Raw genomic sequence first — 25,826 nt, forward strand, 5'->3', positions numbered from 1 at the left:
TTTTGATGCAGTGATGTTAAAAAAACACACACACACACACAAACAGATGCTCAGTTGTCGCTCCTTTAATACAAATGTACCGAAATATAAACAAATATACCATAAAAACATGAGTCACTGAATCCAGGCAGCATCAAACCCACCGTGTTGCTGTGGTGGGCGGGTGTTGACGTGACTGCAGCTAATTTCATAATTTGTTTGTGTAATTTCCAAACACACGGAGCTAATGAGAAACCTGCCGGACTCACCAGTCGGGGATTTCTCCTCAACCCTGAAGGAAAACTTTAAAAAAAAAAGCGCAGTATGATTGCTTTCTATTGATCAGTCCAGTGCTCTCATCAGTGCCCCTCTATGAAGTGTTAAAAAAAAGAAGAAAAAAAGCCTTTAAATTAGATAAACTCCTAAATGCTGCACTGCTTTTTCTCATCTGAGGCAAATATCCGATATTTAACGGGAGTTTTACTTCATGATCTGATCTCGGAGCTGTGCTGCTGCTGCGGTGGTAATTTTTTAATCTGTTACCTGCGTGAAGTGGGAGAGAAGATCCCTCTTATCAACACATTCAGGAGGCGTCCTGGATGCCGTCCAGACGGAGACTGGACTCGAGTCCCGGTCCCCGCTGCGCCCATGTGCCAGGGAATTAACGCTGATCCGTGTTGGTACCGATCCCAAAAAACAAAGATGTTTTCTCAATTTCTCCTTCTGCATCTCCCACACTTCTCAGATTTAGGGATTCTGGGGTATCTAAACGTCTAAACGCAGTGGTGGACAGTAACAGAGTAAATTTACTTGAGTACTGTACTACATATCCAGAGGATTTGTACTTTACTTTGAGTATTAGATTTCTTTGGTACCTATTACTCTTACTTGAATACATTTCCAAGACAAATATCTCCATTTTTACTTGAGTTAATTTCTAGAAAGGCTGAAAAGTACTCGTTACTTTCAGGTCTGCCCTTTTTTTTTTTTTTTTTTTTTCTAAAATCCTATTGGACACAAGCTGTGTTTGTCAGAGAAGGAAACCCTAACCCCTGAAAGCAGCACAACATCAGTGAGTTAATTCTCAGAAACAAGAGTTAAAAGGTCCTTAAATTCATTTAGAAAAAAATATAGTAATTCAGTGATGTGAAAAATAAGAAATTTACTCTTACTCTTACTTTTACTTGAAGTAAATTTAAAAGCATGTACTTTTGGGTACTTAAAGGGACAACAAGGAGTTTTGGAAAAGCGAAGCATTTTCACACTACAATTCCCATGAGCCTCCGCGCGCACCGTGAAATTCTTTGACCGGCGCAAGACGGACTCATGTTTTCATTCATCAAGAATTAAAGTCAGAGGTTCAAAGAGGTTCACATACCGTCGTAGTTCCGACCATAAACGGCGATTTGGCTGTGTTATTCTCATGACTCGCCACAAAATCGAAAGTAAAGAAATGCTGGTCGGCTCGACCAGCATTTCCACCACCACTAATAATAACAAAATAACGATAGAGACAAAACGATATATTTATCGAAAATGGGCCCATTAACAAGTGTGGGTAACGTAGATTCATCCATTAATATTACATTAATACATCCATCATACATTAACGTGAGACTTTTAAATAACCAAATAGAAACTCCTCGTTGTCCCTTTAAGTACCTTTAAAAGCAAGTACTTTTTTACTCTTACTCGAGTAACAGTCGACTGAGCTACTTTTACTTGTAACAGAGTAAATTTTGACCAGTAGTATTTGTACTCTTACTCAAGTACTGAGGTCAAGTACTCTGTCCATCTCTGTCTAAACGTGTGTGTTTGTTGTGTTGTGTTGTGTTGTGTTGTAGTTGGTGTCTGAGCTGCAGCCCCGGTCGTCGCCCTTCGCTCCTCAGCGGCCGCTCCCCCTCAGCCCGGCCAGAGGCGCGGCCTTACCCGCCGTCTCCAAACCGGCTACAGGTCTGCTGGTCATGATGCCTCCAGCGGTGGGACCCAAACCTGTGGGCAAAGTCTCAGCCATCCCTCCTCTCAGAGCTCTCAGGTATGTATGCACACACACACACACACACACAAAAGACTTAAAGGGATAGTTCAACTTTTTTGGCAAATCCTCCTATCACCATAATCCCTACAGTCATAGCAGTAGGTTCATTATATTTAAAGCAGAAGTAAGCGATCCGGTTGTTTTGGCTAACTTCCTGTCAGCAGATGGAGTTAGCAGTCCCCGCCCTCGTCCCTACGTCACCACATTCACGCGCATCCCTTGGCTGCACACACAGAGAGGACCGCCCCTTTATGCCGTTCTCTCTCCTCATTGGATAAAGGTTGTAGGATACAAGGAAAGTTTTCTCCTCGGCTTACAGCAGAGCAGAGTGACTGACAGACCCGTGTTTCAGACCAAACACTCTATGTAAGAGATTGCTGTCGGAAGATATGACTATTTAAGACTTATATTAACACAAATATTCCGCTTACTTCTTCTTTAATTATCGGTGCATGTTGTTTTGAGATCGGCGGGGCAGAGACGTGAGCTGCTCAGTGAACACAGTGGCAGTGCACAGTACACTTTCGCCTTTCCCTCGTCAAACTCATCAAATACACAATCCAACAACTCCAAAACGCTCTGGTGGACAAGTTGTGACCTGCACATTCACCACGCTATGAGATAATCATGTAACGTTACGAGACAGAGTTGTTTTAGAAGCAAATGCAGCTGGAGCTAGAGGAGGGATTTCAAATGAAAGTAGTTGAGAGTATTTGCTTCATGTGTTGTAAAGCTACATAATTATACGTTATTATTTCATAATGTGGCGAATGAGCTTTCAGTTGCATCGAGGATAAATCAGGATCTGCCGGTTTCCCATCATCCTTTGGGTGAACCCTGTTTCAAACCGTGGCCCCGTTGTCCCACGGATCATTAGCTACGGTCGTGTAGAACTAGTTCTCAGACTCTCCACTTCTCCTGATCCTTTATTTTCAACACGCACACACTTGGCTGGTAACACTGTGTTTGTTAGACGTGAAAGCCACAACACAACTCCGACGACCTCACGCTGAACTGGGATCAACCCAAACATCAATCCTCCAAAATGTCTGGTCATCCCACATCTGGTCTGGAGACCTGCAGCACATCTGGATCACACAGAGACCGAAGCTATAGAGCAGATTAATTCACCGATAACAGCTGTCAGTTGTCATGGTTTCAGTCGTATATCAAGGCAAACAGGCTTAACAGACCCTGAACACATCACATCTGACCCCACTAGTGGCCTGTGGGTCGTGTTGCTTTTAATGTCCTGTATTAACCTCGAGTTTGAATCTCTTCTTCTTCTTCCTCTCCTTCTTCTCTCTGTCTGTTTTCAGACCGGTCCCAGGTGCCAAACCAAACACAGCCTCACTTCCACCAAGAAAATGACCTTCTCCTCCTCCCTCCCTCCCTCCTCCCCCCTCCACCCCTCTCTGAGGAGGAGGAGGAGGAGGAGGAGGAAGAGGCGGCAGCTGACAGCCTATTTGCACTAAAGAGACTTTGGCTGGTGAACCACAGAGCTGTCGCACACACACGAACACACACACACACACACCGGAGGATGAACACAAAGTTTTAAAAACCAGAGAACAAACAAGGACCCGGACCGGTTTAGACTAAAAAAAAAAAAAATTTCCCCACCCCATCGCCTCCTCCTCCCTCCTCCTCCTCCTCCCCCCTCCCCTCCCTGCTCCTCCCAGCGCGCTAACATTAGCCACAACGACGCGGTTTTGCACGGACGCCTTGCAGACTGAGACAAGTGTTATCGCTGGGGGACGGTCACATTTGCCAAATCAGTTTTTTTGTTTTTTTTGTTTTTTTAAAAGAAAGATTGTCTGTTTTTTGTTTTTTTTTATCTGTTGATGCCGTCTCTGTGTGTATATATATACGTATAAAAAAAATGCATTTTGTAATGACTGCCGTTTTGTTTACAGTTTGTGTTTTGTGCCAAAGAGGTCTCTTCATACCTGGGGTGTGTCCCCCAACGCTTGAAAAATCTCCTCATGTTAAGTTTACCACACGTCGTCGACTCCTCCATCTTTGTAGGTTTTTTTTTTTATTTTATTTTTATTTATTGTGTGTAAGTCTGAGGAAACGTCTCGTGCAGCGCGGCGGCGGCGGTGGAGGACGAAGCAGAGCCTGCAGCAGCTTCTCACAACACTGTTTACATGGTGGAGGACGGGACGGACGGACGGACACTCCCTCGGGGGCAGGAGGGGCTCGCAGGACACACCCCAGCCCGCTCATGTTGGGTTGAATGTCTTTTGCTGTGTGTTATTACTTTTAAATTGTTACATAAAATATTTTTACAAAATGATCAACGAGTTTCTCTCTCTCTGTTTGTGTTTTTCTTTTTTTTCTTTTTATGACATCTTCCTGAAGCCAAAAATGTTTCAGCAAAGTCTGGATAATAAACTGTGAGCATGTGCTGGACTGAAATAAAAATGTTTTTAGCTTTATTATGGGGGACATGTACGGTCTCGATCCAGCAGAGCAGGTTTGATTTGTTGGCTCGATTCTCTGTGGTTGGACTTTTTTTTATTATCTTTAATTACAACGATTTCCTCTCACAGGTTTGTTGTTGCTTGTCCTTGTTTTAAAGCTCCTCCCGTATCTCAGTGCTTCAGTGTGGCTTTGAGATAAAACACAAAAAAGGGGACAAATAAAACAAAGACGATAATGTGTCACTGCAACACGAGTTCAACTAGAATCGCCGCCGCCTCCGGCTTGTTTCAGGGGTTACAGCGCTGGATAAAATGACCAGCAAGTGTTTCTGCAGAACATTATGATGTCATAATGAAGCTGACCTGATCACTTCATTTTAACTTCATCACCATTTACGCCAAATTAAAGGTCCAGTGTGTAAAATTGGGGGAAAACTTTGATATCTAGCGTTCAGATTCTAGATAATAGCACTCGCTCAACCTCACCCCTCCCGTCACTTCTCAGAGGACAAAAAAACGTTGTTTACCACGACTAGGAGTATTTCAGGAGCATGGTGAAGTGATGAAGTGAAGATCTAAACCATTTTACGATATGTCTGCTGTTTCCTTCTGCTTTTTTCTTCTTTGGTTTGTTTTTGATCGCAAAACTTGCGAAACGTGTTCTCTGGTTGGATTTTCCATTCGGGCTGACGTCCAAACATGGTGCCGCAAGATGGTGACACTCTCTAAAACAAGACTCTTGCTATATGTAGATATAAAAGAATGATTAAAAGCCTACGAAAACCAAAGACATTTTATTTTATAACAGGTATACAAATATATTCATGGATAGTATATTCAGATTTTGCCAATAAACCTTGACAATTACAGTATTACGCACTGAACCTTTAAGTTATGGCAAAAAAAACAAACATGTTTTGTGATGTCACATCAACCTTTGACCACCAAAATACAATCAGCTCATCTTCGAATCAAAGTGGATGTTGGTGGCAAATTAGTGCCCTCAGGTTTCCACTGAGATGACACCAGGAGAAAGACATTGCATTTGAGTTGCATTGTGGGTAGTGTAGGCATCAGGTTCTGCTGCAGCCACGTTATGACTGTTTTTAACTGCTGATTGTGACTGAAATCGTATTTCCTGAGCTTTCAGCTGCTACAGCCTGAACCTCAGAGTCCAGCCTGAGGAGCTGTAGCCTCAACATCTTGCTCAACGGCTCCTCGGTCGTATCACAGTTGGACTGAAGGCTCCTTTAACTCAGAGCTTCCTTCAGTCTCTGCTAATGTCGCTCTGTCAGACTCATTAGTCCCATTGTTGTTATGACGATCTCACAGTTCCTGTCTGATGCACTTCTTCACTCTCACCTGCTGTTAATGGATCCCACTCTGTTGGAAATGAGACATCTATGAGACGTCTAATGCATTTCTAGAGTCCACGGTTCGAGTGTTTTAAGGAACGGCCTCCTCACGGGAGGGAGATATATACAGTAGATATTGATGTAGACGTTTTCCTCGCCCATTACCCTGGTGCCCGGCGTCCCAAACAAACCTGTGGGTGGATTCTGGAGAAGTGATCTACATGAAGAGAGATGACTTTGTTTTTGTTTTTTGTTTTTTTCCAGGACCACTGTCTATAAATCAAACTTTGGGGAAAATAAAGTGAAGGGTTTATGAAAACAACAGCCAGATTCAGTCAACAAATTGATGCTATTCTGTATAAATGTTGGGGTAAGACTGACATAAATGGAGAAACATTTCCACCTCCAGAAATATTAAGTGTAAACTTGGCCTGATTCAATATATTCACAAGCAGCTTCAGTGCTGGAAAGGTCACAGAGTGGACGGTTGTATCCTCTGAGGAGCATGCATCTGTAAAGGCCATGAAAATATAGAGAGAAAAGAAAAAGGCCAAAGATCAGCAGCAACTGTCATCATTGAATATCCACACAGCACATCCCACAGAAATGTGGCCTGCAAATGTCAAGAATAAGCAGAGGGACTTCCTGTCAGGCAGTTTTTGTAAAAAGAAAAAAAAAAAAAGATATAATCTTAATCTCAGGGACATATATCCCTGTGTGGGTGAAGTGCATCTACCTGATGTAACTAATGTTATAGGCTACATGAGATGCTGAGGCAATAAAAACAATCTTATATTAATTATGTTAATTAATATGTTGGTTGATGGTTTCAAATAACTACCTACGCCTGCATCGCCCTGTCCAATCAACAAGTTAAATATTTTTCTATGAACTTCGGAGTTTAAGCCAATATACGTTGTAATAGGCCTACTGTAATGTTGCTGTACATTGTTGTTAAATGAAATAGCCTGTATAAATCAACGGCCCCTTTCCTCCAAAAATGTCTACATGATTTTATTTTTTTAAGTTCTTTGCGTGCACTCCCTGTCCCGAGCGGCCTGACACTGGAGGTCTGCAGGGTGTGGCCCGTCACTTCCTCTTGAAATCGAAAGTTAAAGTTTAACACCGTTACAGGGATCTGGTTCAGTTCGGTTATCGCCGTCCTTCACTCCATGGAGAAACGGCTTTAGCGGGTCTGTGGTTTTTCGAGGAGATGAAGATGTTTGTGGTGTTTGTGACGCTGCTGTACGGTGAGAAAACGTCATCTATCTTAATTTAAATAAACTAACGGAGTTCGGTAAAGTTGGAAAATCACAGATTCGAACTTCCCGGATAAGTCTGAGGTGGCTATGCACAGCTCCAGCACTTCCTGAATTTATGGCAGGTCCTTCATTTCCTGTTGTACATTATTGGACACACTGATTAATCCAGGTGTGTCCGACCGGACTACTCAGACACACCTGGATTAATCAGTGTGTCCAATAATGTAAAACAGGAAATGAAGGACCTGCCATAAATTCAGGAAGTGCTGGAGCTGTGCATAGAGCCCATAACACAGACTACTAGCGACAAGAATCTAAACCTGATTTATAACAAAAACAAGCCGTCCTCTGAGCTGGACGGATAACTTTGATCTGGCAGCCGGAGGAGTGCTCAGGCACCGTCTGCAAATTGCAATAGAGATTGCCAGCGTGTCGTCATCATGACGTATTCCCGGCGGGGAACGCAAAGCATTGTGGGAATCTATGGCACAAACAAACGCGCCAGACTTTGAATTTGTGGAGGCAAGAACGCCAGTTTCAAATATCTACTGCTCTGGTTTGAAGATGCCGTCAACCTGCTGTGTTGTGAATTGCAACAGTCGTTCGCACGATAGACAGGGCAAAAAGATCCGCAATGGACTTTCGTTTTTTTGTTTACCAGCATGGAAAGTTGGGCAGCAGGTTAATGTCAGCGGACCACACCTTATGTTCATAGGGATCCAGCCCTTTGATTGTCTTTATTTTGTCCTCGTATCGTTTCTTTGCGGCTGGATTTAGTTTTAGGCGGTATGGTTCTTTGTTGTTTCCCTTTGCCCGCTGCATTGTGCCAGTTAATTCTGTTTTTTTATTGTACTTTTGTTATTATTTAGGGGAGCGCCGGGTCGATTGATACACTTTTCATTTAGACGTCTTTTTCAAAGATGACGTTATGTACACAAACATTTTTATCATGTGATCAACAACTCACATGTGTATTCTCTTAATTACAAGTGTAATTTAACACATATGTTGGATGATCGCGCTGTTTTATAACTTTGAACGTAAGTTGACATTTGTCTCAAACGCCCCACCTATGCGGGTCGTTTGAGACACAGAGGAGGGACGGTTGAAACAGCATGTTTTAAACAGAAACTACTGACATTACTCTCGTTTTTATGCAGCATATCAGACAACATACTAGTGTACTAGTTATTGCCAAAATGTCACATAATTTCTCACAATATAAATAGGTCAAATAAATATTTTTGTCCCGTGCGTAATTGTCAAGATCCGCATTTCGATTAAACTCGCCTTTCTTCTTTTGTACGAGTTGTTGGACAACTGCATTTTCATTTCATTTACTTATTTCCCTGTCCTGAGTCATGTTTATGGATACACAGTTGAACATATTGTCATTTTACCCTCGGCATTTTCCCCTCATTTGCTGAATATCTGTTGATTCACGTCATAAACACGAACATTAAAAATATGTGGTGTTTATTAAAAATACATGTTGTTCATTAAAATCGGTTGTTGTTCATTGCAAAACAGTTAGGGTATTAATTTGGTGATTTATATACAGATATTGATCGCGCAATGTGACCACAATCACTACGCACGGTGGCGTGAGGGACATTTGAAACAGCTGTATCAATCGTCCCTGCAGCGACTACTGACACTTCAACCTGTTTTGCCTCTAAACTTCAAAACTATGACATTGCATACATGAGGACCTGTTTATGTACGAATTCATAAGTTGTTAGGTCATATTATCATTGCATGAAACACACAATACAACTTTTGATCACAAAAAAACTACAGCACCTAACATTTTACTTTCCGTAGTCAAAAACAGGTTCGCGCTAATAACTTTTGAATGGCGTGACGTAATTTCACAAGCTTTCCCAGGATTGGTCGGTGTTGAGTGCTGAACATAGTGACAAAATCTGACGGTTCAAGCTTGTGTGGTTTTCGAGGAAATCGCTGTGTATCAATCGTCCCGTGTCTAGCGCGCTATGTAGATCGGGGGAAATTGGCCAAAGATACCCACAATCCTTTGCGTTTCTGATGACGTTGCCGCCCAGTTGGTCACGTGTCTTGGCAATCTCTATACGAGAAAGACGCTGTAAACAAAAATCAATAACTCCACTGTTGTAGCTACAGTACAGGCGCGTAGGCAGGAGTGGGCCTGGCCGGGCCAGTGCCGCCCACACGAATCACTGGCCCGCCCGTCCATGTTTCATAAGAAGAAAATTTTAATTGATTAAATTAAATTAACTGCAGTTAATCGTTCGTTTTCAATGGGGTTGTTCTGTGAAATATAAACAAACAAAGCCAACAGACATGTAGCGGATCTCTGTTTAAAACGTTGGTGCAGCGCACTGAGCACACAAGGGAGAGAGAGGAGGTGAAAAGAGACAATGTTACCTGTTGTTGTACTGGACACAGCCATGTAGCACAATCGTTAAAACACCGAGACCAGTGAGTAGGCTATAATGAGTCAAAAAGCTGCAGACACTGATAACTGATCATTGCCTGACAGAAGAGTTTGAAAGTAGCCTCTAACTTCATGAACGCAGCTCAAACAGACCTAGTGCTTCAGCACAGTGACGCTTTGATAAACAGCGGATCCGCGCTGGTTTACAGTAGCCTATCAGCCGGTCGCTACCGGAGCTTAATTTTTTTTTAAAAAGGAAAAAAAAAGGGGAAAAAAAGCGCTCCTCGCGGTGGAGCGGAGTTTCCTCTAGCCTACTACAGCTGATCAGCTGACATGTGGTCAAGACGTCTACCTCACAGTCACAGGTGCATTTCATTTTTATAGGACTTCAGAGCTGTCTGTCCTCAGACTGTCCTGACCTGTCCCTGAACATCACACAGGGACAACATGGAGCTGCCTGTGTGATTGGTTACTGAGTTTTACTGTTTACATAGGTACAGTTAAATACAGTTTATCATCATAGTGGCAGGAAAGATCATTTTATCTGTATGTATCAAATATTAGTGTTGGTCAAGAGCAAGTTACAAAAAAAGAAAAGAAAAAAGTTGTGCAATAAAATGGTTAACAGTGATGTGCGCTAGATGAAATGCACTGTCCTGAGAATAGATGGCCCATCCAATTTTGTACTGGCCCACCAAAAATTAAAATTCTGCCTACGCCACTGGTACAGAGACTCTAAAAATCACTACACACATCAAGGGTCTCCTCGTGGTCATACTATAACAGCTGAAACTAGAAAATTTCCTCTGGGGAAATTTTGAATGGGCCACGGGGCTACTGCCGGTTTTGCCATCTCTGTCAACATGGGAATCAAACCCACGATCTTAAGGTCAAGACAGAGCTGATCAGACAGACACATGATCATCTTTCTATAAGCACTGATATGGAGGAGCTGTAATCACATTAGGTTAACTGTGTGTGTGTGTGTGTGTGTGTGTGTGTGTGTGTGTGTGTGTGTGTGTGTGTGTGTGTGTGTGTGTGTGTGTGTGTGTGTGTGTGTGTGTATAATCACATGAAGTTACCTGTGTGTGTTAGAGTGTGGGAGAGGAGTGCGCGCATTTGTATGTTACCTGTGTGTTTTGATGTGTGTGTGTGTCTGTAACTGTAATCACATGAAGCTGTGTCAGTCTGATTTAGCTGTGTCTGTGTTTATAAACATTTAAACGAGCGCCAGGTGGATTGTTTATGAAGTTAACGAGCTCTGGCCTGAGGATCAGAGGTTACCACGGCGATAGGGGCCCCCCCAGGCTGAGACAGACAGAAACGTGGAGAAAAAGAGTGATTTTATGCCTCTGCACCGGTCTCACATTTAGGCTTACTGTGACAAAACGGTAACTCCTATCAGAACAAAACACAAATCACATTGCTCTAAGGACTTCCTGAAAAATTTGGTACGATTTGGTGTTTCTACAGTAAATATTTTGGAGAGGATGGCAGTTTTAAAACATCAGTCCGTTCTGCTTCTCTCAGAAAATATTTGTATTGGAATCAATGAGGAGCAGAGACAGACGTGGCCGCACTCAGAGGCTTATTCTGTAAATTCTGTAAGTCTCTCTGATATTTTGAGCACATGATATGAGAGATAACAAGTTTGTCTTACAAATTCTGAAAAAATTATGTGTGTAGAGTGTAAATTGTGGCCGGGCCGAGTGTGGAAAGAGAAAAAATCTGGAGTTTTTCTGGCATCTCTCCCACTCTAACTGATGATGTCACGCGCTCTGACACGAACATTCCGTGCAATACACAACCATTATAATCTCATAATTTCTCCAAAAATGATCATGGTCATTGATCATGGATTGATCAAAAACTATATGACCTATCAAAACGTGGAGTAATACGACAATACACAAGACTTGTGTCTACTGTTTAAAGTTTAAATGGAGTCTCTAGGTGAAAGTATGCCTGAGCAGTAGACGTTTGTTTAACTCCAATGATTGGTCTTTTTCGCTCTTTTTTTTTCGCCCGTCCCATTGACTTCAATGCAAAATTTTGCACAGTTTTTCGCGACTTACATCGCGAAAAATTCGTAAACTGTTGAGAAAAGTAATCCACACCGATCCCGATCAAGACGCACGTTTTGATATATAATTTGACTAAACTAGTAGTGAATCGAAAATAGTCCGGAAGAGGACGAAGAATAAGAAAAAATCCACACAATAACAGTAGTGCCCGGGCTTCGCCCCTGGGCACTGGTCCCTGCAGCTATTTCATAGCTGTTGGACCAGTGCCCGGTGCGATGGCCCGTGGCCCTGAATCTCCATGGTCCAAATGCTAATTTTGACAAAACAGGTGTGTTTGATTTTTTTTTTTTTAGGAGTGAATGTTAGAGAGAGAGATTAGAGAGAAATGAATCTCCATGGTCCAAATGCTATGCAGCTCCAGGTCAAACACTGGATCTTCATCAGAGTCTGATTATCTTCTGGTTTCTGGCTCACCTCTGTCTGTGTCCTCAGTTTCCCAGCATGCCTCAGCTCTGGAGACACAAGAGGGAGTGGAGTCTGTCCTGCTGCACTGTGACTTTCCTACGTTTGACCTGGACGAGCCTTCAGTGGTGTGGAGTCGCTCCGACCTCCGTCCTTCAACCGTCCACCAGCGTCAGCCGGACGGAGACGAACTCAGAGACCAGAACCAGGACTACAGAGGACGGACGTCCATGAGGACTGACGCTCTGAGGACCGGAGACCTCAGCCTCACTCTGAGGAGACCCACCACCAGAGACAGTGGCAGCTACACCTGCATCCTCAGAGGGAGGGGGGGAGAGGAGAGGCAGAGTCAAGTACCACTGAAGGTCAAAGGTCAGAGGACATGGACTCATCAGAAATGTGTTTTAATGTTTCACATTAATGTTTATAGTAGGGTGTAACGGTACACAAAAGTCACGGTTCGGTATGTACCTCAGTTCAGGGGTCACGGTTCGGTACGGTTTCGGTACAACAGACACTAATTGAATGTAAAACTAAAATCTGTCTTGTGTTGTAAAAGTAAAAAAAAAATAGAATATAAAATAAAACAAGTGCATTAGGAGTGTTATAATGCCATTCATTAATTCTAGAGGAAAAAAACTTGCACTTGACAACTGGCAACTATTATAAAACAAAACAATAAACTAACATCAATGTTGGTTTACACAGTTAATTTAGACTAGGTGCCAGTTGCTTTGCTGATGTTTCTGGTCCTGTCTGTGTTCATAAAACAGAGGCAGCTACACGCACATCCCAAAAAAACTGAAGACTAGGTGCTGGACCACCAAGAAAGACACAGGTAAGGAAAAAAGGAGACCGCACACTAGTTAAAAGCTCCCGTGACAGTTTAATATCACTCACACATGTGACGTTTCGGGCGTTAGCCCTTCATCAGACAATAGTGTGCAGTCTGCTTTTTTCCTCACCTGTCTGTGTTCATGTCAAGAGAATTAAATGCAGCGGGATAAGTTGTTACACACAACTGGTCTTTTTCCTTGCACCATGATTGACGTATCGGGTTGAACATGCGCTACGTGTTTGATGCGTTTCTAGCGACGCGGCGCGCATCCGTGAAATAGCGCCGAAAGACTTTGTCCGGTGGTCCAGTCGCGAGCTACTTCACACACAGTATGGTCGCAACACACAGTATGGCCGCCGCCGCCGCCGCCGCCGTAGTGTTTCATTGAGAAGCCACACGGTGACAAATGAAGCAGCAACTTCACACTCTCATCACTTCTCTTCTTCATCTGCTATGACGGTTGCAGGCAGCTTCGAGGCTCATTACCGCCACTTAGATTGGAGTGAGGACTCGACTTTCTTTTTTTTTTTATATATATATATTCACTCAGACGTATTCGTTGTGTGACTGTGTGCACCGAACCGTGACCCCCGTACCGTGACGGCACGGGACAAATACATATACCGTTACACCCCTAGTTTATAGTGATGTTTTCATCTCATGTTGTTGTTTGTGTCGACCTACAGAACGTCCTGTAGACTGGGGCTACACTGTCATTGGTGTCAGTTGCCTCCTGCTCTCACTGGTTTTTGCTTACAAAATGTATAAATTGAAGAAGGACAAAGGAGGTAGGTGTGTGTGTGTGTGTGTGTGTGTGACACATTTTGTGGGAACATTGAATTATCCAGGAAATTGATGTAAGTCAATGTGATGTCAGAGCTGTAGACTGAGGTCAGAGTTCAAAGTTTAACTCTGTAGTGAATTGATCAGAAATGCTGTTTTGATGTTTCATTGTTTATTAATATTTGAATCTGATGTTGTTGTTTGCGTCGACTACAGGACGTCATCGAGTTTTGGAGATGGTTTCCATGGTTCTACTGGTTCTGATGTTTCTAGTTTCTGTTGTTGTCGGCAGTTTCTATCTTCATAAAGGGATTGTGGACCCAGTGGGTATGTAATGTGTGTGTGTGTGTGTGTGTGTGTGTGTGTGTGTGTGTGTGTGTGTGTGTGTGTGTGTGTGTGTGTGTGTGTGTGTGTGTGTGTGTGTGTGTGTGTGTGTGTGTGTGTGTGTGTGTGTGTGTTGCTGCTGTGATGACACACGTGACCAAGGCTTTTGAGTCTCTGTTTGTTCTGGATCATTCAAGTCACTTCACTGTCGACTGACAACAACACTAACATCTGATCTCATGTTGTTTGTATCAATTACAGAACCTAGTCCAGCCTGGGCCATTGTTCTAGTGGTTCTGCTTTTGTTCCTGATGTTCCTGGGTTTTCTTGGTACCAAAGTGTATGAAGACATAAAGAACACAGAGGGTTAGTATATACAGTATATATATATGTGTGTGTGTGTGTGTGTGTCGGTAGTGATTGGATCAAAAATGTTGTTTTATTGTTTATTAGTGTTTCTATCTCATGTTGTTGTTTGTGTCGACTATAGGACATCATCAAGGCCGGGTCAAGGTTCTCAAGGTTCTCCTGGTTCTCCTGGTTCTCCTGTCTGCTGCTGCTGTTGTTGTTTCCAGTGTCCTTTTTTACAAAGGGATTAAGACCAGAGAAGGTGTGTTTGTGTCCGTCCAGGCGACTTCAGTTCTGTGCAGGATCGTTGTTTTGCTTCTCCAGTGTCTGGTCTGGCTCCTGTGGTGGAGACCACAGTGATGGAGCAGTAGTAAAGCTGCAGGTGGAGGACCAGACTCCTGTGTGAACCCACCAGGTGTCAGCAGAGACTCTGCTCATCAGCACACTGACCTTCTTCAGAGAGAGGAAGCTCCTCCTGCTTCATCTTCTCCTCTGGTTTCCACCTCCAGCTGCTCTTTCACTCTGATTGGCTGCAGCTCCTCTGCATTAACTCATTATGAGTCAATGGTCCAGACAGTTCAGTTAGTGATGCAACATTTAAATCACAATCACCTCTTTTGTCCTCAGACGTCTCCTGTAGAAAACACCATGACAACACAGGAAGTTCAGCTGTAGAGAGCTGCACCTCAGTTTATTCAGTGTTTAGTATCAGAGCCCTGTTTAAATATAAATGACCTCAGGTTCACGAAGTGTTATCTTCATCTTCTGTGTTGATCTGCTGCAGTAAGATGATGTGACTGTGTCTCTACTTCACTCTGTGGACATGTGGACGTCACTGATCCATGTTCCTGTCTCTGTTCTCAGCGTCCTGGCATGGAGACACTGTGGAGGTCTACAGTGGGTGGTTGGTCCTGTTGCCCTGTGAGGACTCTCGTTTACCCGGAAACCCCACAGTGACGTGGAGACGCCACGACCTCCGTCCTCCAACCGTCCACCAGAGAAACCAGCTGGGTGATGACCTCAGAGACCAGAACCAGGCTTACAGGGGCAGAACGTCCATGAAGACTGACGCTCTGACCACTGGAGACCTCAGTCTCACTCTGAGGTACCTCCACCTCGCTCACAGCGGAAACTACACCTGCATCATCTCAGCGTTTGGAAATAAACGAACATTGAGAAACATACAGCTGAAGGTCAAAGGTCAGAAACACACACTCACACCTACAGTACAGGATACAGGTCAGAGGTCAAAGGTCTATGGAGTTATTTTTGTCTCATAAATACCTGTAAACACACAGAGGGTGATCTACAAATGGCAAGGCAAGGCAAGGCAATTTTATTTGTATAGCCCATTTTTACAAACAGTTTGTCTCAAAGGGCTTCACATGGCATCGTAACAACATCCTCTGTCCTTAGACCCTCACATCGACTGAGGAAAAACTCCACGGAAAACCCTTTTAACAGGGAAAAATCGGAGAAACCTCAGGGTGAGCAACAGAGGAGGGATCCCTCACCCAGGACGGACAGACGTGCAATAGATGTTGTTACAGACAAGAAAACAGTTTACAACACAGAATGTGAGAAACATGGAAATGTTAGCAGGAGTTGATGAAGGCAGTCTCTGCTGGGGGGGGGGGGGGCAGGGGGAGCCGGCCAGCTCGATGGGAGGACTGGGTGGTAGACTGGTCCATGGGAAGGGAGGGGAGGCCGGTCTAACAGCAGGGGAAGGGATGGGAGGGGCGATGCAAGCGGCGGCTGGTGCAGAGAGATGGAGCTCCGGTGGATCTGCGGAAACACAGAGAGAGTGCGAGACACCAAGGCCAAACTACGAAGTGCAGCAGAAAATGACAGTTCAAAAATATACTGAGGAGAGGAGAGGAGAATAGAGGAGAGGAGAGGAGAGGAGAGGAGAGGAGAGGAGAGGAGAGGAGAGGAGAGGAGAGGAGGGGAGAGGGGAGGAGAGGAGGGGAGAGGAGAGGGCTCTGTGTAACCAGATGTGTCCCCAGCAATCTAAGCCTATAGCAGCGTAGCTATAAAATGGTTCAGAGCTACCTGAACCAGCCCTAACTAAAAGCTCTGTAATAAAGGAAGGTCTTAAGTCTAGACTTAAATGTAGTTAGAGTGTCTGCCTCTTTGACCCATGGAGAGAGCTGGTTCCACAGTAAAGGAGCCCGGTAACTGAAGGCTCTACCTCCCAGTTTGTTTTTAGAGATACTGGGAGTCACTAACAGACCTGCCAAATGTTCCTTGGTTTGCACACGTGTTTTGCTATCCACAAATACAAATTTCTAATTTGTAACTTGTATTTTGGTTTTTACAAATAAATGTGTATTTGTAAATATATTGGGTATTTGTAAATGTATAATTTTCCATTTGTAAAAACAAAAAAATCATTTGTAAAACCGAAAATTCTGTTTGTTAAGTGTGACTCTGCATTTGTGGATCACCAATCACACACACGCATCTCTTTCCTCAATGACGTATTTCTGAGACATTCCTGTCAAGATCCACACAGATCCACAAACACACAGCTGCTGATTCACAAAGGGCCGCTCTCCTCACCAGGAGGGGCAGTGTTGGCGAGTAGCTGAATTAAAACAAATGAAGAAGACTGCTACTGGATTATCTCTAGAAATTATTTTAACTCCCACTGTTAATGCGTCACTTTATTAAAGGAGCATTATCGCAAATACATCAGTAATAGCATAAAATAAGCTGAAATATGCAAAAGATAGGTCGGGGGGAGCCATAACTAAATTTACAAAAAAAATAGACAACAGTGTAGTGTCCGTGGGGCAAATGCAGAATTTGTCTTTGTTATGATACAAGCCGGTCCGGCGCTTGCTGCGTTCGATTGCACTCGGAACTCGCAAAATCCGACCTCCGAATCGGAAAAATGCAATAGTAAATTGTAATGTAGCAGTGAGGCTGCTTACAATCACTGAATCACTCGGTAGAACACTTTGTCTCCACGTCCCTGTGTCTTTCTTCAACTGTCCTCTCAGCGTTATTAACGCGTTAAAGCAAAATGATTTTAACAGCACATTAACCGCGAGAGGCTGCTTCTCTCCAGACGTGATCACACAGACGTGTGTGTGTGTGTGTCTGCAGCTGCATGATCCGGTCTGAGACATGAAACTCGTGGACTGAGGAGTCGTCCCACTGCGATCTGCACGTCACACCAACGATGTAGGAGTTGCTGTTGTTGCCGTTGTTGTGGTTGTTCGTGACGTAGAGCTGCCGCTTCCACTAGCGAGTGTTCTTTTTCCTTTCCCCAATCGCACGTTCATTCAGCCTGGTGAGGGAGGAGGGGGGGGGGGGGACTTGTTTTTCTTATCACCAAATGAGGCTGCTCTCTCTCTCTGATAGCTGCCCACTTATTAGTGTGAATGCTGAAAGCATTCACACTAATAAGTGGGCAGCATTCACACCCCCAATTCCAATCCACCCCCTAAAGACTCAGGCCCTGAACCCTCACTGACTAAAGTGACGTCAGCTGTAAGTGACAGAGTGTGAGAGTCTGTGAGGGTCCAGATGCTGTAAATATGAATGGAACAGCACTTACACACTGTCACAACACGTTACCTTGACAACAAAATGTTGTTGACTCCGGTCTTGGACCGATAATTTACGTACTTTCAACGCGCACAAGGTGTGTGAGGTGGACGGACTCATAACAAAAATGTTCCCGGATCAGATCTGATCAAATCATCATCAATAATCACAAACTGCACATGTTAATACTGACAGTAAACTTCTTCTTTTCTTTTTCTTTCTTTCTTTTTTTTGGTTGTTGCTCTTGTCCATTAACAATAAAGAGAGCGGCGGAGCTCTCTCTGTCCACGTGTGTTAATTTACTTTTTTTTTTTTAACACTTGCGTTCCGACGGCATCTAATGTGTTTGACTTCACAACGCTATGAACTGTGGGTAATTCCCCTACCCAAAGTCAGCATCGGTGCTGACTTACGGTAAGGGGGCAGTAAGGGCTCATTCACTGACTCACTGACTTGGTGATCTGACAACGGAGCAGCCCTCACACACTCACGGACTTCCCGTGAACACGCCTCTAAGTCAGTGAGTCCGTGAGGGGTCGGATTGGAATTGGGCCACACTATTGTTCTTCTGTTCGGCCATTTTCTTCCGCCTTTTTACGGTCTTCTTCTAGTCCTTCATACTTTGTGCTATTTCAACAATTCATATATCAAAACATGCAGCTTTTTCTGGACTTTATCGGATGTATTCAAATTTTTCATACTTTTTATACTTTTTCAAATATTTAACTTTTTCTGATTTTTTTCAGCTTTATAATGGGTGTGTGTTGCATCTAATGAGCAGAGCTAGAGTGGTGCCAGAGTGGAGAGAGGCAAAAAAACATTCTAGAGTTTTTCTGGCTAAACTGTCAGCACGGCCACAAATTAAACTCTAGACACATTATTTTTCTCCAGTTTTGTAGCCACACTTGTCTTCTGTGATGATCCGCTCATCCAGAGGCAGCAACTGGGTTGGGGCTTGGTTTCTCCCCAGGAATGACGCCGCGGCTTAGCTGACCGAACACCACAACAGCCCGGCTGTAGCCTCTGTGATAGACCGCTCGTCCGGTGGTAGCCTAGTTAGCTACTCCACAGGTGGAGCTTAACTGCTCCGCAAACGGCGGAGCAAGCTTCCAAACAGGCGTCATTTGGATAAACTAACCGCATATTGGGGATCTAAACAGTTACTTTATCGCATGAAAAATTATTAAAACTTCATAAAGTGACGCATTAAAGCAGAAGTAAGCGATCCGGTCGTTTTGGCTAACTTCTTGTCAGCCGATGGAGTTAGCAGTCCCCGCCCTCGTCCCTACGTCACCACATTCACGCGCATCCCTTGGCTGCACACACAGAGAGGACCGCCCCTTTATGCCGTTCTCTCTCCTCATTGGATAAAGGTTGTAGGATACAAGGAAAGTTTTCTCCTCGGCTTACAGCAGAGCAGAGTGACTGACAGACCCGTGTTTCAGACCAAACACTCGATATAAGTGATTGCCGTCGGAAGATATAACTATTTAAGACTTATATTAACACAAACATTCCGCTTACTTCTGCTTTAACAGTGGGAATTAAAATAATTTCTCGAGATAATCCAGTAGCAGTCTTCTTCATTTGTTTTAATTCAGCTACTCGCCAACACTGCCCCTCCTGGTGAGGAGAGCGGCCCTTTGTGAATCAGCAGCTGTGTGTTTGTGGATCTGTGTGGATCTTGACAGGAATGTCTCAGAAATACGTCATTGAGGAAAGAGATGCGTGTGTGTGATTGGTGATCCAATGCAGAGTCACACTTGACAAACAGAATTTTCGGTTTTACAAATGGCTTTTTTGTTTTTACAAATGGAAAATTATACATTTACAAATACCCAATATATTTACAAATACACATTTATTTGTAAAAACCAAAATACAAGTTAAAAATTAGAAATTTGTATTTGTGGATAGCAAAACAAGTGTGCAAACCAAGGAACATTTGTAGATCACCCTCTATGCGTTTACAGGTATTTATGAGACAAAAATAACCCCATAAAGGTCAGAGCTGTAGATACAGGTCTGAGGTCAGATCTGGTTGGAATTTGGACCAGGGTCACAGAGGTCGCGTAAAGGTCATGTTGCTGTTTATGTTCATCTCATCCACAGAAATGTTCTCTGTCGATGTTGAAGTCTCCATTTTCTTTGGTCTCCTGATTCCACTGGGTGTCACCTGGTGCCTTGTGTCTGTCGCCCGGTGCCTTGTAAAAGGTAGGATGTTTGTATTGAGTGTGTTTCTGCCATCAGTCTTGGAGAATTAACCCTGAGGATCACTCACTGAATCCAGATACTACAGAGCTTTTATTGTGAAAATCTTCCATTATTTGTTGAGAGGACAGAGACAAGGAACAGCTGCACACATTCATTCAGTTGAACTCTGGGTAAAATGGTGTCCAACAATGTCTCAGTCTGCTGTTCACAGTGAGGACTTCCTGTCCAGCTGTCTCTGCTGTGGCGTCCACTGTGTCCATCTGTCCCTCTGATAGAACCAAACACTGATCCTGATCAATAGTGATCAACACTGATCAATATCAGCAGCACCGTCCCAGACTTTTACTTTGACAAGATCAACTTTATTGATCCAAAGAAGTGTTGACAGATTCACAGACTGAGACACTTTGATGTGATGGACGTTTGTGTGTCAGTGTTTTGTTCTGAGGTTGGACATGAGTGTGAGACTCTGAGGACGGACACAGGAGAAGTCTTCTTCTCTTCAGTGGACAGTTTTCATCCACATGTCAACATGACAGAGAAAAGACAGAGAAGAGACAAAACTAAACTCTGATCATGTCCAACACCTTCAACATCTGGTCTGACTTCCTCCATGTGTCCACTGTCCCTCTGGTCTGGTTCTGTCCTTCAGGTTCCTCTACAGCTCTGTGATGCTTCAGTGAAGAGATTAAAACCTGCTGCTGCTGCTGTCTGATGACATCATCGTGTGGTTTGTTGTCTCTCAGTCCAACAGGTCATGAAGGTGGAGGAGGGGACGGAGTCTGTCCAGCTGCCCTTCAAGACCACAGCTGGTCTGTCTGAAGACATCAGAGTGAAGTGGACGGACATATATGACAAGAAGGTCCATGTGTATGAGAACAGTTCTGATCAGCCTGAAGAACAGGACCAGGTTTACAGAGGCCGAACAGAGATGAATGAAGACCTGCTGAGGACTGGAGACCTCAGTCTGACCCTGAAACACCCCACAGTGAGAGACAGAGGACTGTACACCTGCAGAGTCTACAACAAGAAGAGAAAATTACTGAGAGAGACATTTGTGTTTCTCTGGGTCAAAGGTCAGAGTTGTTTGTTTGTCTCTGGTTGTTTGTCTCTGGTTGTTTGTCTTTGTCTCACTGTCTTCTGTCTCGTCTACAGAGAGAACTCAGGTTGAAGCTGAAACAGTCGACATGAAGGACAGAAGCAGCTCCACTGATCCAACTCCTCTGGTGGCTGATCAATCAGTCTGATTGGTCTGTTGATCAGTTTGTGATTATTGAAAGGATCTGACTGTGTGAACCAGAGAGAAGATGGAGGTGAAGGAGCTGATGGAGGATGGATGAAGACAGGAGGACGCTACTGAATCTACTGACTCACAGTCTGCAGACTCAATATTCATGAGTATTGATCAGAATTGATCAGTACCACACATGAAAAACAAGAGAAAAGCTAAAATATAATTGAAAAAATACTTCTTCATTCTCCCGCTGAGAGACAAAGTTGCGTCATGGTGACGGCCAGTTCATGGACCACAGTGATGTTGACGTGGTAGCTAGCTTGTTCAGCCTGCAGCTAAAGGCTGAAGGTTGAGCTTCAGCTCTGGTGGAGCAAAAGTTTCAGATGTGAGTTGGTTCATAGAGTTCAGCTCAGATGTGTCCTGTAGAAACTCTGACTGAAGGACACAGATTGGTTCATTTCAGCGCGACGACGTCAGTGACTGTGGAGGATTTTAACCAGTGATGTTTAGTTTCCAGAAACTGAAGCATGATCAGTTTAATTTTGCTTTTAGGGCGAAGTTACAAAGATAAGTATTTAAAGTGAAAACATTCCTACAAAGTGATGTTAGTTCATTTAAAATATATAATGTAAGGAGGCTGAAAAAAAGGGGGGGGGCAATATCTGACAGTGCAGCAGGATGTGCTCCCCCGACCCCACTCTGTGGCCCCGTCCAGACGAATACGCGGCTTCACCGAATCCGATCTTTTTCTTAATAGTTTTGAAAAAAATCTCCTAAACACGGCATCGTTTTCAGAAATATCTGCGTCCACACAGATCACCTGAAAACAACCCAAAACGCTGTAGTACCTACATACTGCAGGCGTGTGTGTAGTGGAGTGTGTGTGGCGCTGCAGCGCTGCCACACATAAACACTTAAGACAGCTGAAGAAGACGGGGTCCCCGCTGTAATTCAATAGAAGAAGTCCCCCGCTGTATTCAAATTCAAACATGGGATTAAATGTTGACAGGGAGTCGTGTCAGAGTAAATATGATGATCAGTGATGATTAAACAGGAGCGATTCAGCCGCAGCTTCTGAGCGACCTGACGGTAGTCGGCCGAGACTGTCAGTGTACAGCTGCTGCTGCAGCGGTGTGTGTGTGTGTGTGTCTCAGGTTACAGGTAGAGCGGCGGGGGGCATGACATCATCGTTTCAGAAAAAGTCCGTATTGGCCGTCCAGACGAAAACGCTGGGGCGGCGTTTTCAAATTTTCCCACTCTGGGACCCGTTTTCAAAAAATACCGCTTTCACCCCCTGAAAACGCCGGATTCGTGTGGACGCGAGGCCAATCCGATAACACCTTAAAGGGTGTGATATTTTTTGTTATTCAATTTCAATCCTGTATTGTTTCATAATGTGATGATCGCATGTTTTGTTTCTGTCAGGAGTTGGACATGTCGCGTACCAGACCGGATCTTTTTAACTTTCAGCTACTTAAATACTTGATGTTCCTCCCCTCTGGCTTCTCTGTCAAACAGCTCTTTGTCTTATAATTGATTGAAATCTTTGAAATCCTTCTACTTGACGTGAGTGAAGCCGGTTGCTTTTATTTTTTTCATTTCAGCACAGCGCTCCCATGTACAAAGACCTAGTTCTGCAAAGGGATCAGTTCTTGACTGGTCCAAAGTAAAAGCTTTTTTCCTTCAAGCTTTATAGCAGCTCTACCTGTAGTCTCACTGTAGGACCTGCTGCTTCATGGTGTTTCTGTTATTGTCAGCCTGACAGCCTGATAGTGAGGGAGGGTGAGGGATCCCTCCTCTGTTGCTCACCCTGAAGTTTCTCAGATTTTTCCCTGTTAAAAGGGTTTTCCATGGAGTTTTTCCTCAGTCGATGTGAGGGTCTAAGGACAGAGGATGTTGTTATGATGTCATGTGAAGCCCTTTGAGACAAACTGTTTGTAAAAACGGGCTATACAAATAAAATTGCCTTGCCTTGCCTTGCCTTAGAGGATGTAACAGTGAGTCTAAAATGTCTTCAGGGTGGTGATTGACACACTGGAGGAGCTCAAAGTGTGTTTGTATATGTATTTTTGCATGTTGTTTCTGATTATTTGACCTTTCTGGGTGGTGGCAGGAGTTTGGACAAAGAGAGTTTGTTGTTATGGTCAATCACATTGGGTATAACTTGATGTTTTTGTGCAACAGTTGCTTGTCTTTCCTTTTTTTTAAATTAATTTTTGCTTCAATAAACAGAATTAAACTGCATCTGGACTTCAGTACTGATTCATGTGGATATGTCACAGATACAGTATAAGTTCCTACAGCTTTAAAATACTTAGTATTTGTATTGTCTATTGAAGACACAGTTGTAGTAACTTCTGCCTCTAGATGTTTAACAACATGTGGGTGACAACACCAACTGGCCTGTGGGTCGTTTTGCTTCTAATTAATGTTGGGCTGTGGGTGTCTTAGTTTATATTCCCCTCAGCGTCCACAGTTTCCTTCCTTTATCTGTAACTCCCTCCTGACTATAGACAGTTCATCCTCCGTCCTCTTATAGTTAAAGACAGACACTTAAAACAGCATAAGACCACGAGCACAAACACAACCTCATTATCTTCCAATGTTTCATCCTCACCTGACTCATCTCATGAGGTAGGCAGGTAGAGGTGGAAGTGGAGGAGAGAAGTCTGTCTGAAGTCAGACTGTTTTTCACATGTGATGTCAGTAACTGGCCCAACAGATCTGACACAGATTCAAACTTTCAGGATCAATACATTTTAACAAGGAGCTAAAAAAAAACGAGGAGCTAAAAACCTGATTTCACAAAACCAGCTGGACAGATCACTAAAAAGTCAGATCAACACCAATGGTCTCCTCGTGGATGTACTGTACAACACTTTGTTTGTAAAAATGTGCTTTTGATAGCCTGACAAGCCAGACTATATCATTAAAATGTATAGTCTGGCAACGACCGGTAGACCTCGGCTCAATCCAGGGGGCGGGATGAAGGCTGTCTTTCAAACTGCCTCTGCACGCAATAGGGTAGCGCTACGACCAATCAGAGCAAAGAGCAGGATGACGTTAGCCTGACAAGCCAATTGAAATGTATGTCGTCATCGCGTTAAGCCCGCCCAACGCCTCTCTAAACAGATAGAGCGCTGTGATTGGTGAACACAAACGGTGTTCGAGACTCAAAAAGTTCCTATGGCTCGTTTCTAGACCCACCTACGGAGCAAATATTTTTGCTGCTAGATTTCTAGGCTATGCTTTTGATTGATTTTGGAGGAATCTTTAATGAGAAAGAAATTCAACAACTCCACTATTATACAGTGAAGTGTCAGTTTGGGGGAAAGACATTTATTTTGGGGTCACTACACTGTATAATAGTACAATGATTCGATATATATCCCAAAATAAATTCCCCTAAATTATGCAAAAGTAAGTGTTGTCCTACAACCAACAGGAGACCATTGATGTGTGGAGTCATTTGGGAACATTTATGTAACTGTGTAACAGTGAAGTTATTGAATTGTAAGGTTTTTAGGACGGTATTGACTTACAACCAGGATCGAGATGTCAAATGGGGAACTCCGCTTTTATTTTATTTTTATTTTTTTCTTCATCTTTACATAAACTTTACACCAAGTTTTTGGACAAAAAGTAAAAGGATTCCACAAACAGCAGTTCTGTCAGTAGAGTTGACCTTTAACTTGATCACTTAACGACGTATTGAACCCGGAAGTTCAAATCTTTCCAACTTAAACCAAACTGTCCGACAGGTGGTTTGTGCAGTACATGTGTAATAAGTCACAGTTTTTTTTAACTTAAAACATAAAATGATGTGGAACTGACTGGACGAGAGACGTTTCTGGTCTTCCCCTGTACATTAGTACATGTCATTTACTCAACAGCTTTGTGAGTATTTTTGTCATTTTGTCAATGTTGATTTCATGTTTTGTATTTTCTTTTGTATAAATTTTTGTGTCAAGTATTTCTATCACATAATTTCTATATATTGTTGGAGATTATTTAGACACAGGAACCTGATGATAGTGTTTTGTTGACCCAGCAGAATATGAATTAGTTTTTGGGCAGTGCCACACTTCTCTGTCAGCTGACCTCTGTGGGTGTCTTTCCGTCTTCACTTCTCTTAATGTTGGAATTGAAAGTAAATGTTTGTCGCTACTGAGCCCCTGTTCAGTCTGGTTCTGGTCGTCACTCAGTCCAAGAAGAAGTGGCCTTAACTGGACTGTGTTTTTACAGAAGATGAAGATGTTTGTGGTGTTTGTGACGCTGCTGTACGGTGAGAAAAACTCCATCCAACTCTATTTTAACTACACAGACTCTGGTTGTGAACCATGTTTGAGAGGACAGGTGAGCTGATACTGTTATTTAAATGGATCGACTGTAGGTGTGAAGCTCAGCTGTTTCTCTGTTCTGCCTCTGAACCACATGTTGATCTTTAATGTGGAGGAGATTGTGTTAGTTAGAAACAAATCTTTTCATCACCGAAGCATTCTGGGTAATTGGGTCTATACAAGAGAACAAATACAAAATCATTACAATCCAGCAGGTTCAGCTCCAGT

The 25,826-nt window shown here is 43.4% G+C and overlaps 2 protein-coding genes across 2 annotated transcripts in view; both read left to right on the forward strand.

Annotated features, from left to right (window-relative positions):
• The window catches only part of adam19a (ADAM metallopeptidase domain 19a), a 176,669-nt gene extending 173,104 nt beyond the window's left edge, over positions 1-3,565 (forward strand). Inside the window, exons 22-23 of the mRNA XM_083993431.1 lie at positions 1,824-2,014; positions 3,337-3,565. Of these exons, the coding sequence (XP_083849557.1) occupies positions 1,824-2,014; positions 3,337-3,388 (243 nt within the window). The 3' untranslated portion in view covers positions 3,389-3,565. The remainder of the gene's footprint in view (positions 1-1,823; positions 2,015-3,336) is intronic.
• A 3,370-nt stretch (positions 3,566-6,935) lies between these two features.
• Positions 6,936-21,733, forward strand: LOC311002175 (uncharacterized protein). Its single transcript, XM_083993439.1, has 10 exons — positions 6,936-7,048; positions 11,993-12,334; positions 13,487-13,588; positions 13,800-13,910; positions 14,169-14,273; positions 14,398-14,517; positions 15,120-15,455; positions 19,923-20,024; positions 20,771-21,100; positions 21,180-21,733. The coding sequence occupies exons 1-10, from the start codon at positions 7,012-7,014 to the stop codon at positions 21,269-21,271; spliced, it is 1,677 nt and encodes a 558-aa protein (XP_083849565.1). The 5' UTR covers positions 6,936-7,011; the 3' UTR covers positions 21,272-21,733.
• Positions 21,734-25,826: the final 4,093 nt, after the last annotated feature.

This window comes from Trachurus trachurus (genome assembly GCF_905171665.1).
Source record: "Trachurus trachurus genome assembly, chromosome: 18".
Lineage (NCBI taxonomy): Eukaryota > Metazoa > Chordata > Actinopteri > Carangiformes > Carangidae > Trachurus > Trachurus trachurus.

What these genes read in the sequence shown, in the direction of transcription:
- LOC311002175 (XM_083993439.1), top strand. Translation starts at nt 7,012, where the DNA reads ATGAAGATGTTTGTGGTGTTTGTGACGCTGCTGTACG. An exon ending in ATTGAAGAAGGACAAAGGAG is followed by an intron (nt 13,589 to 13,799) that starts GTAGGTGTGTGT and finishes CGTCGACTACAG; the next exon opens with GACGTCATCGAGTTTTGGAG. An exon ending in CGCCCGGTGCCTTGTAAAAG is followed by an intron (nt 20,025 to 20,770) that starts GTAGGATGTTTG and finishes GTTGTCTCTCAG; the next exon opens with TCCAACAGGTCATGAAGGTG.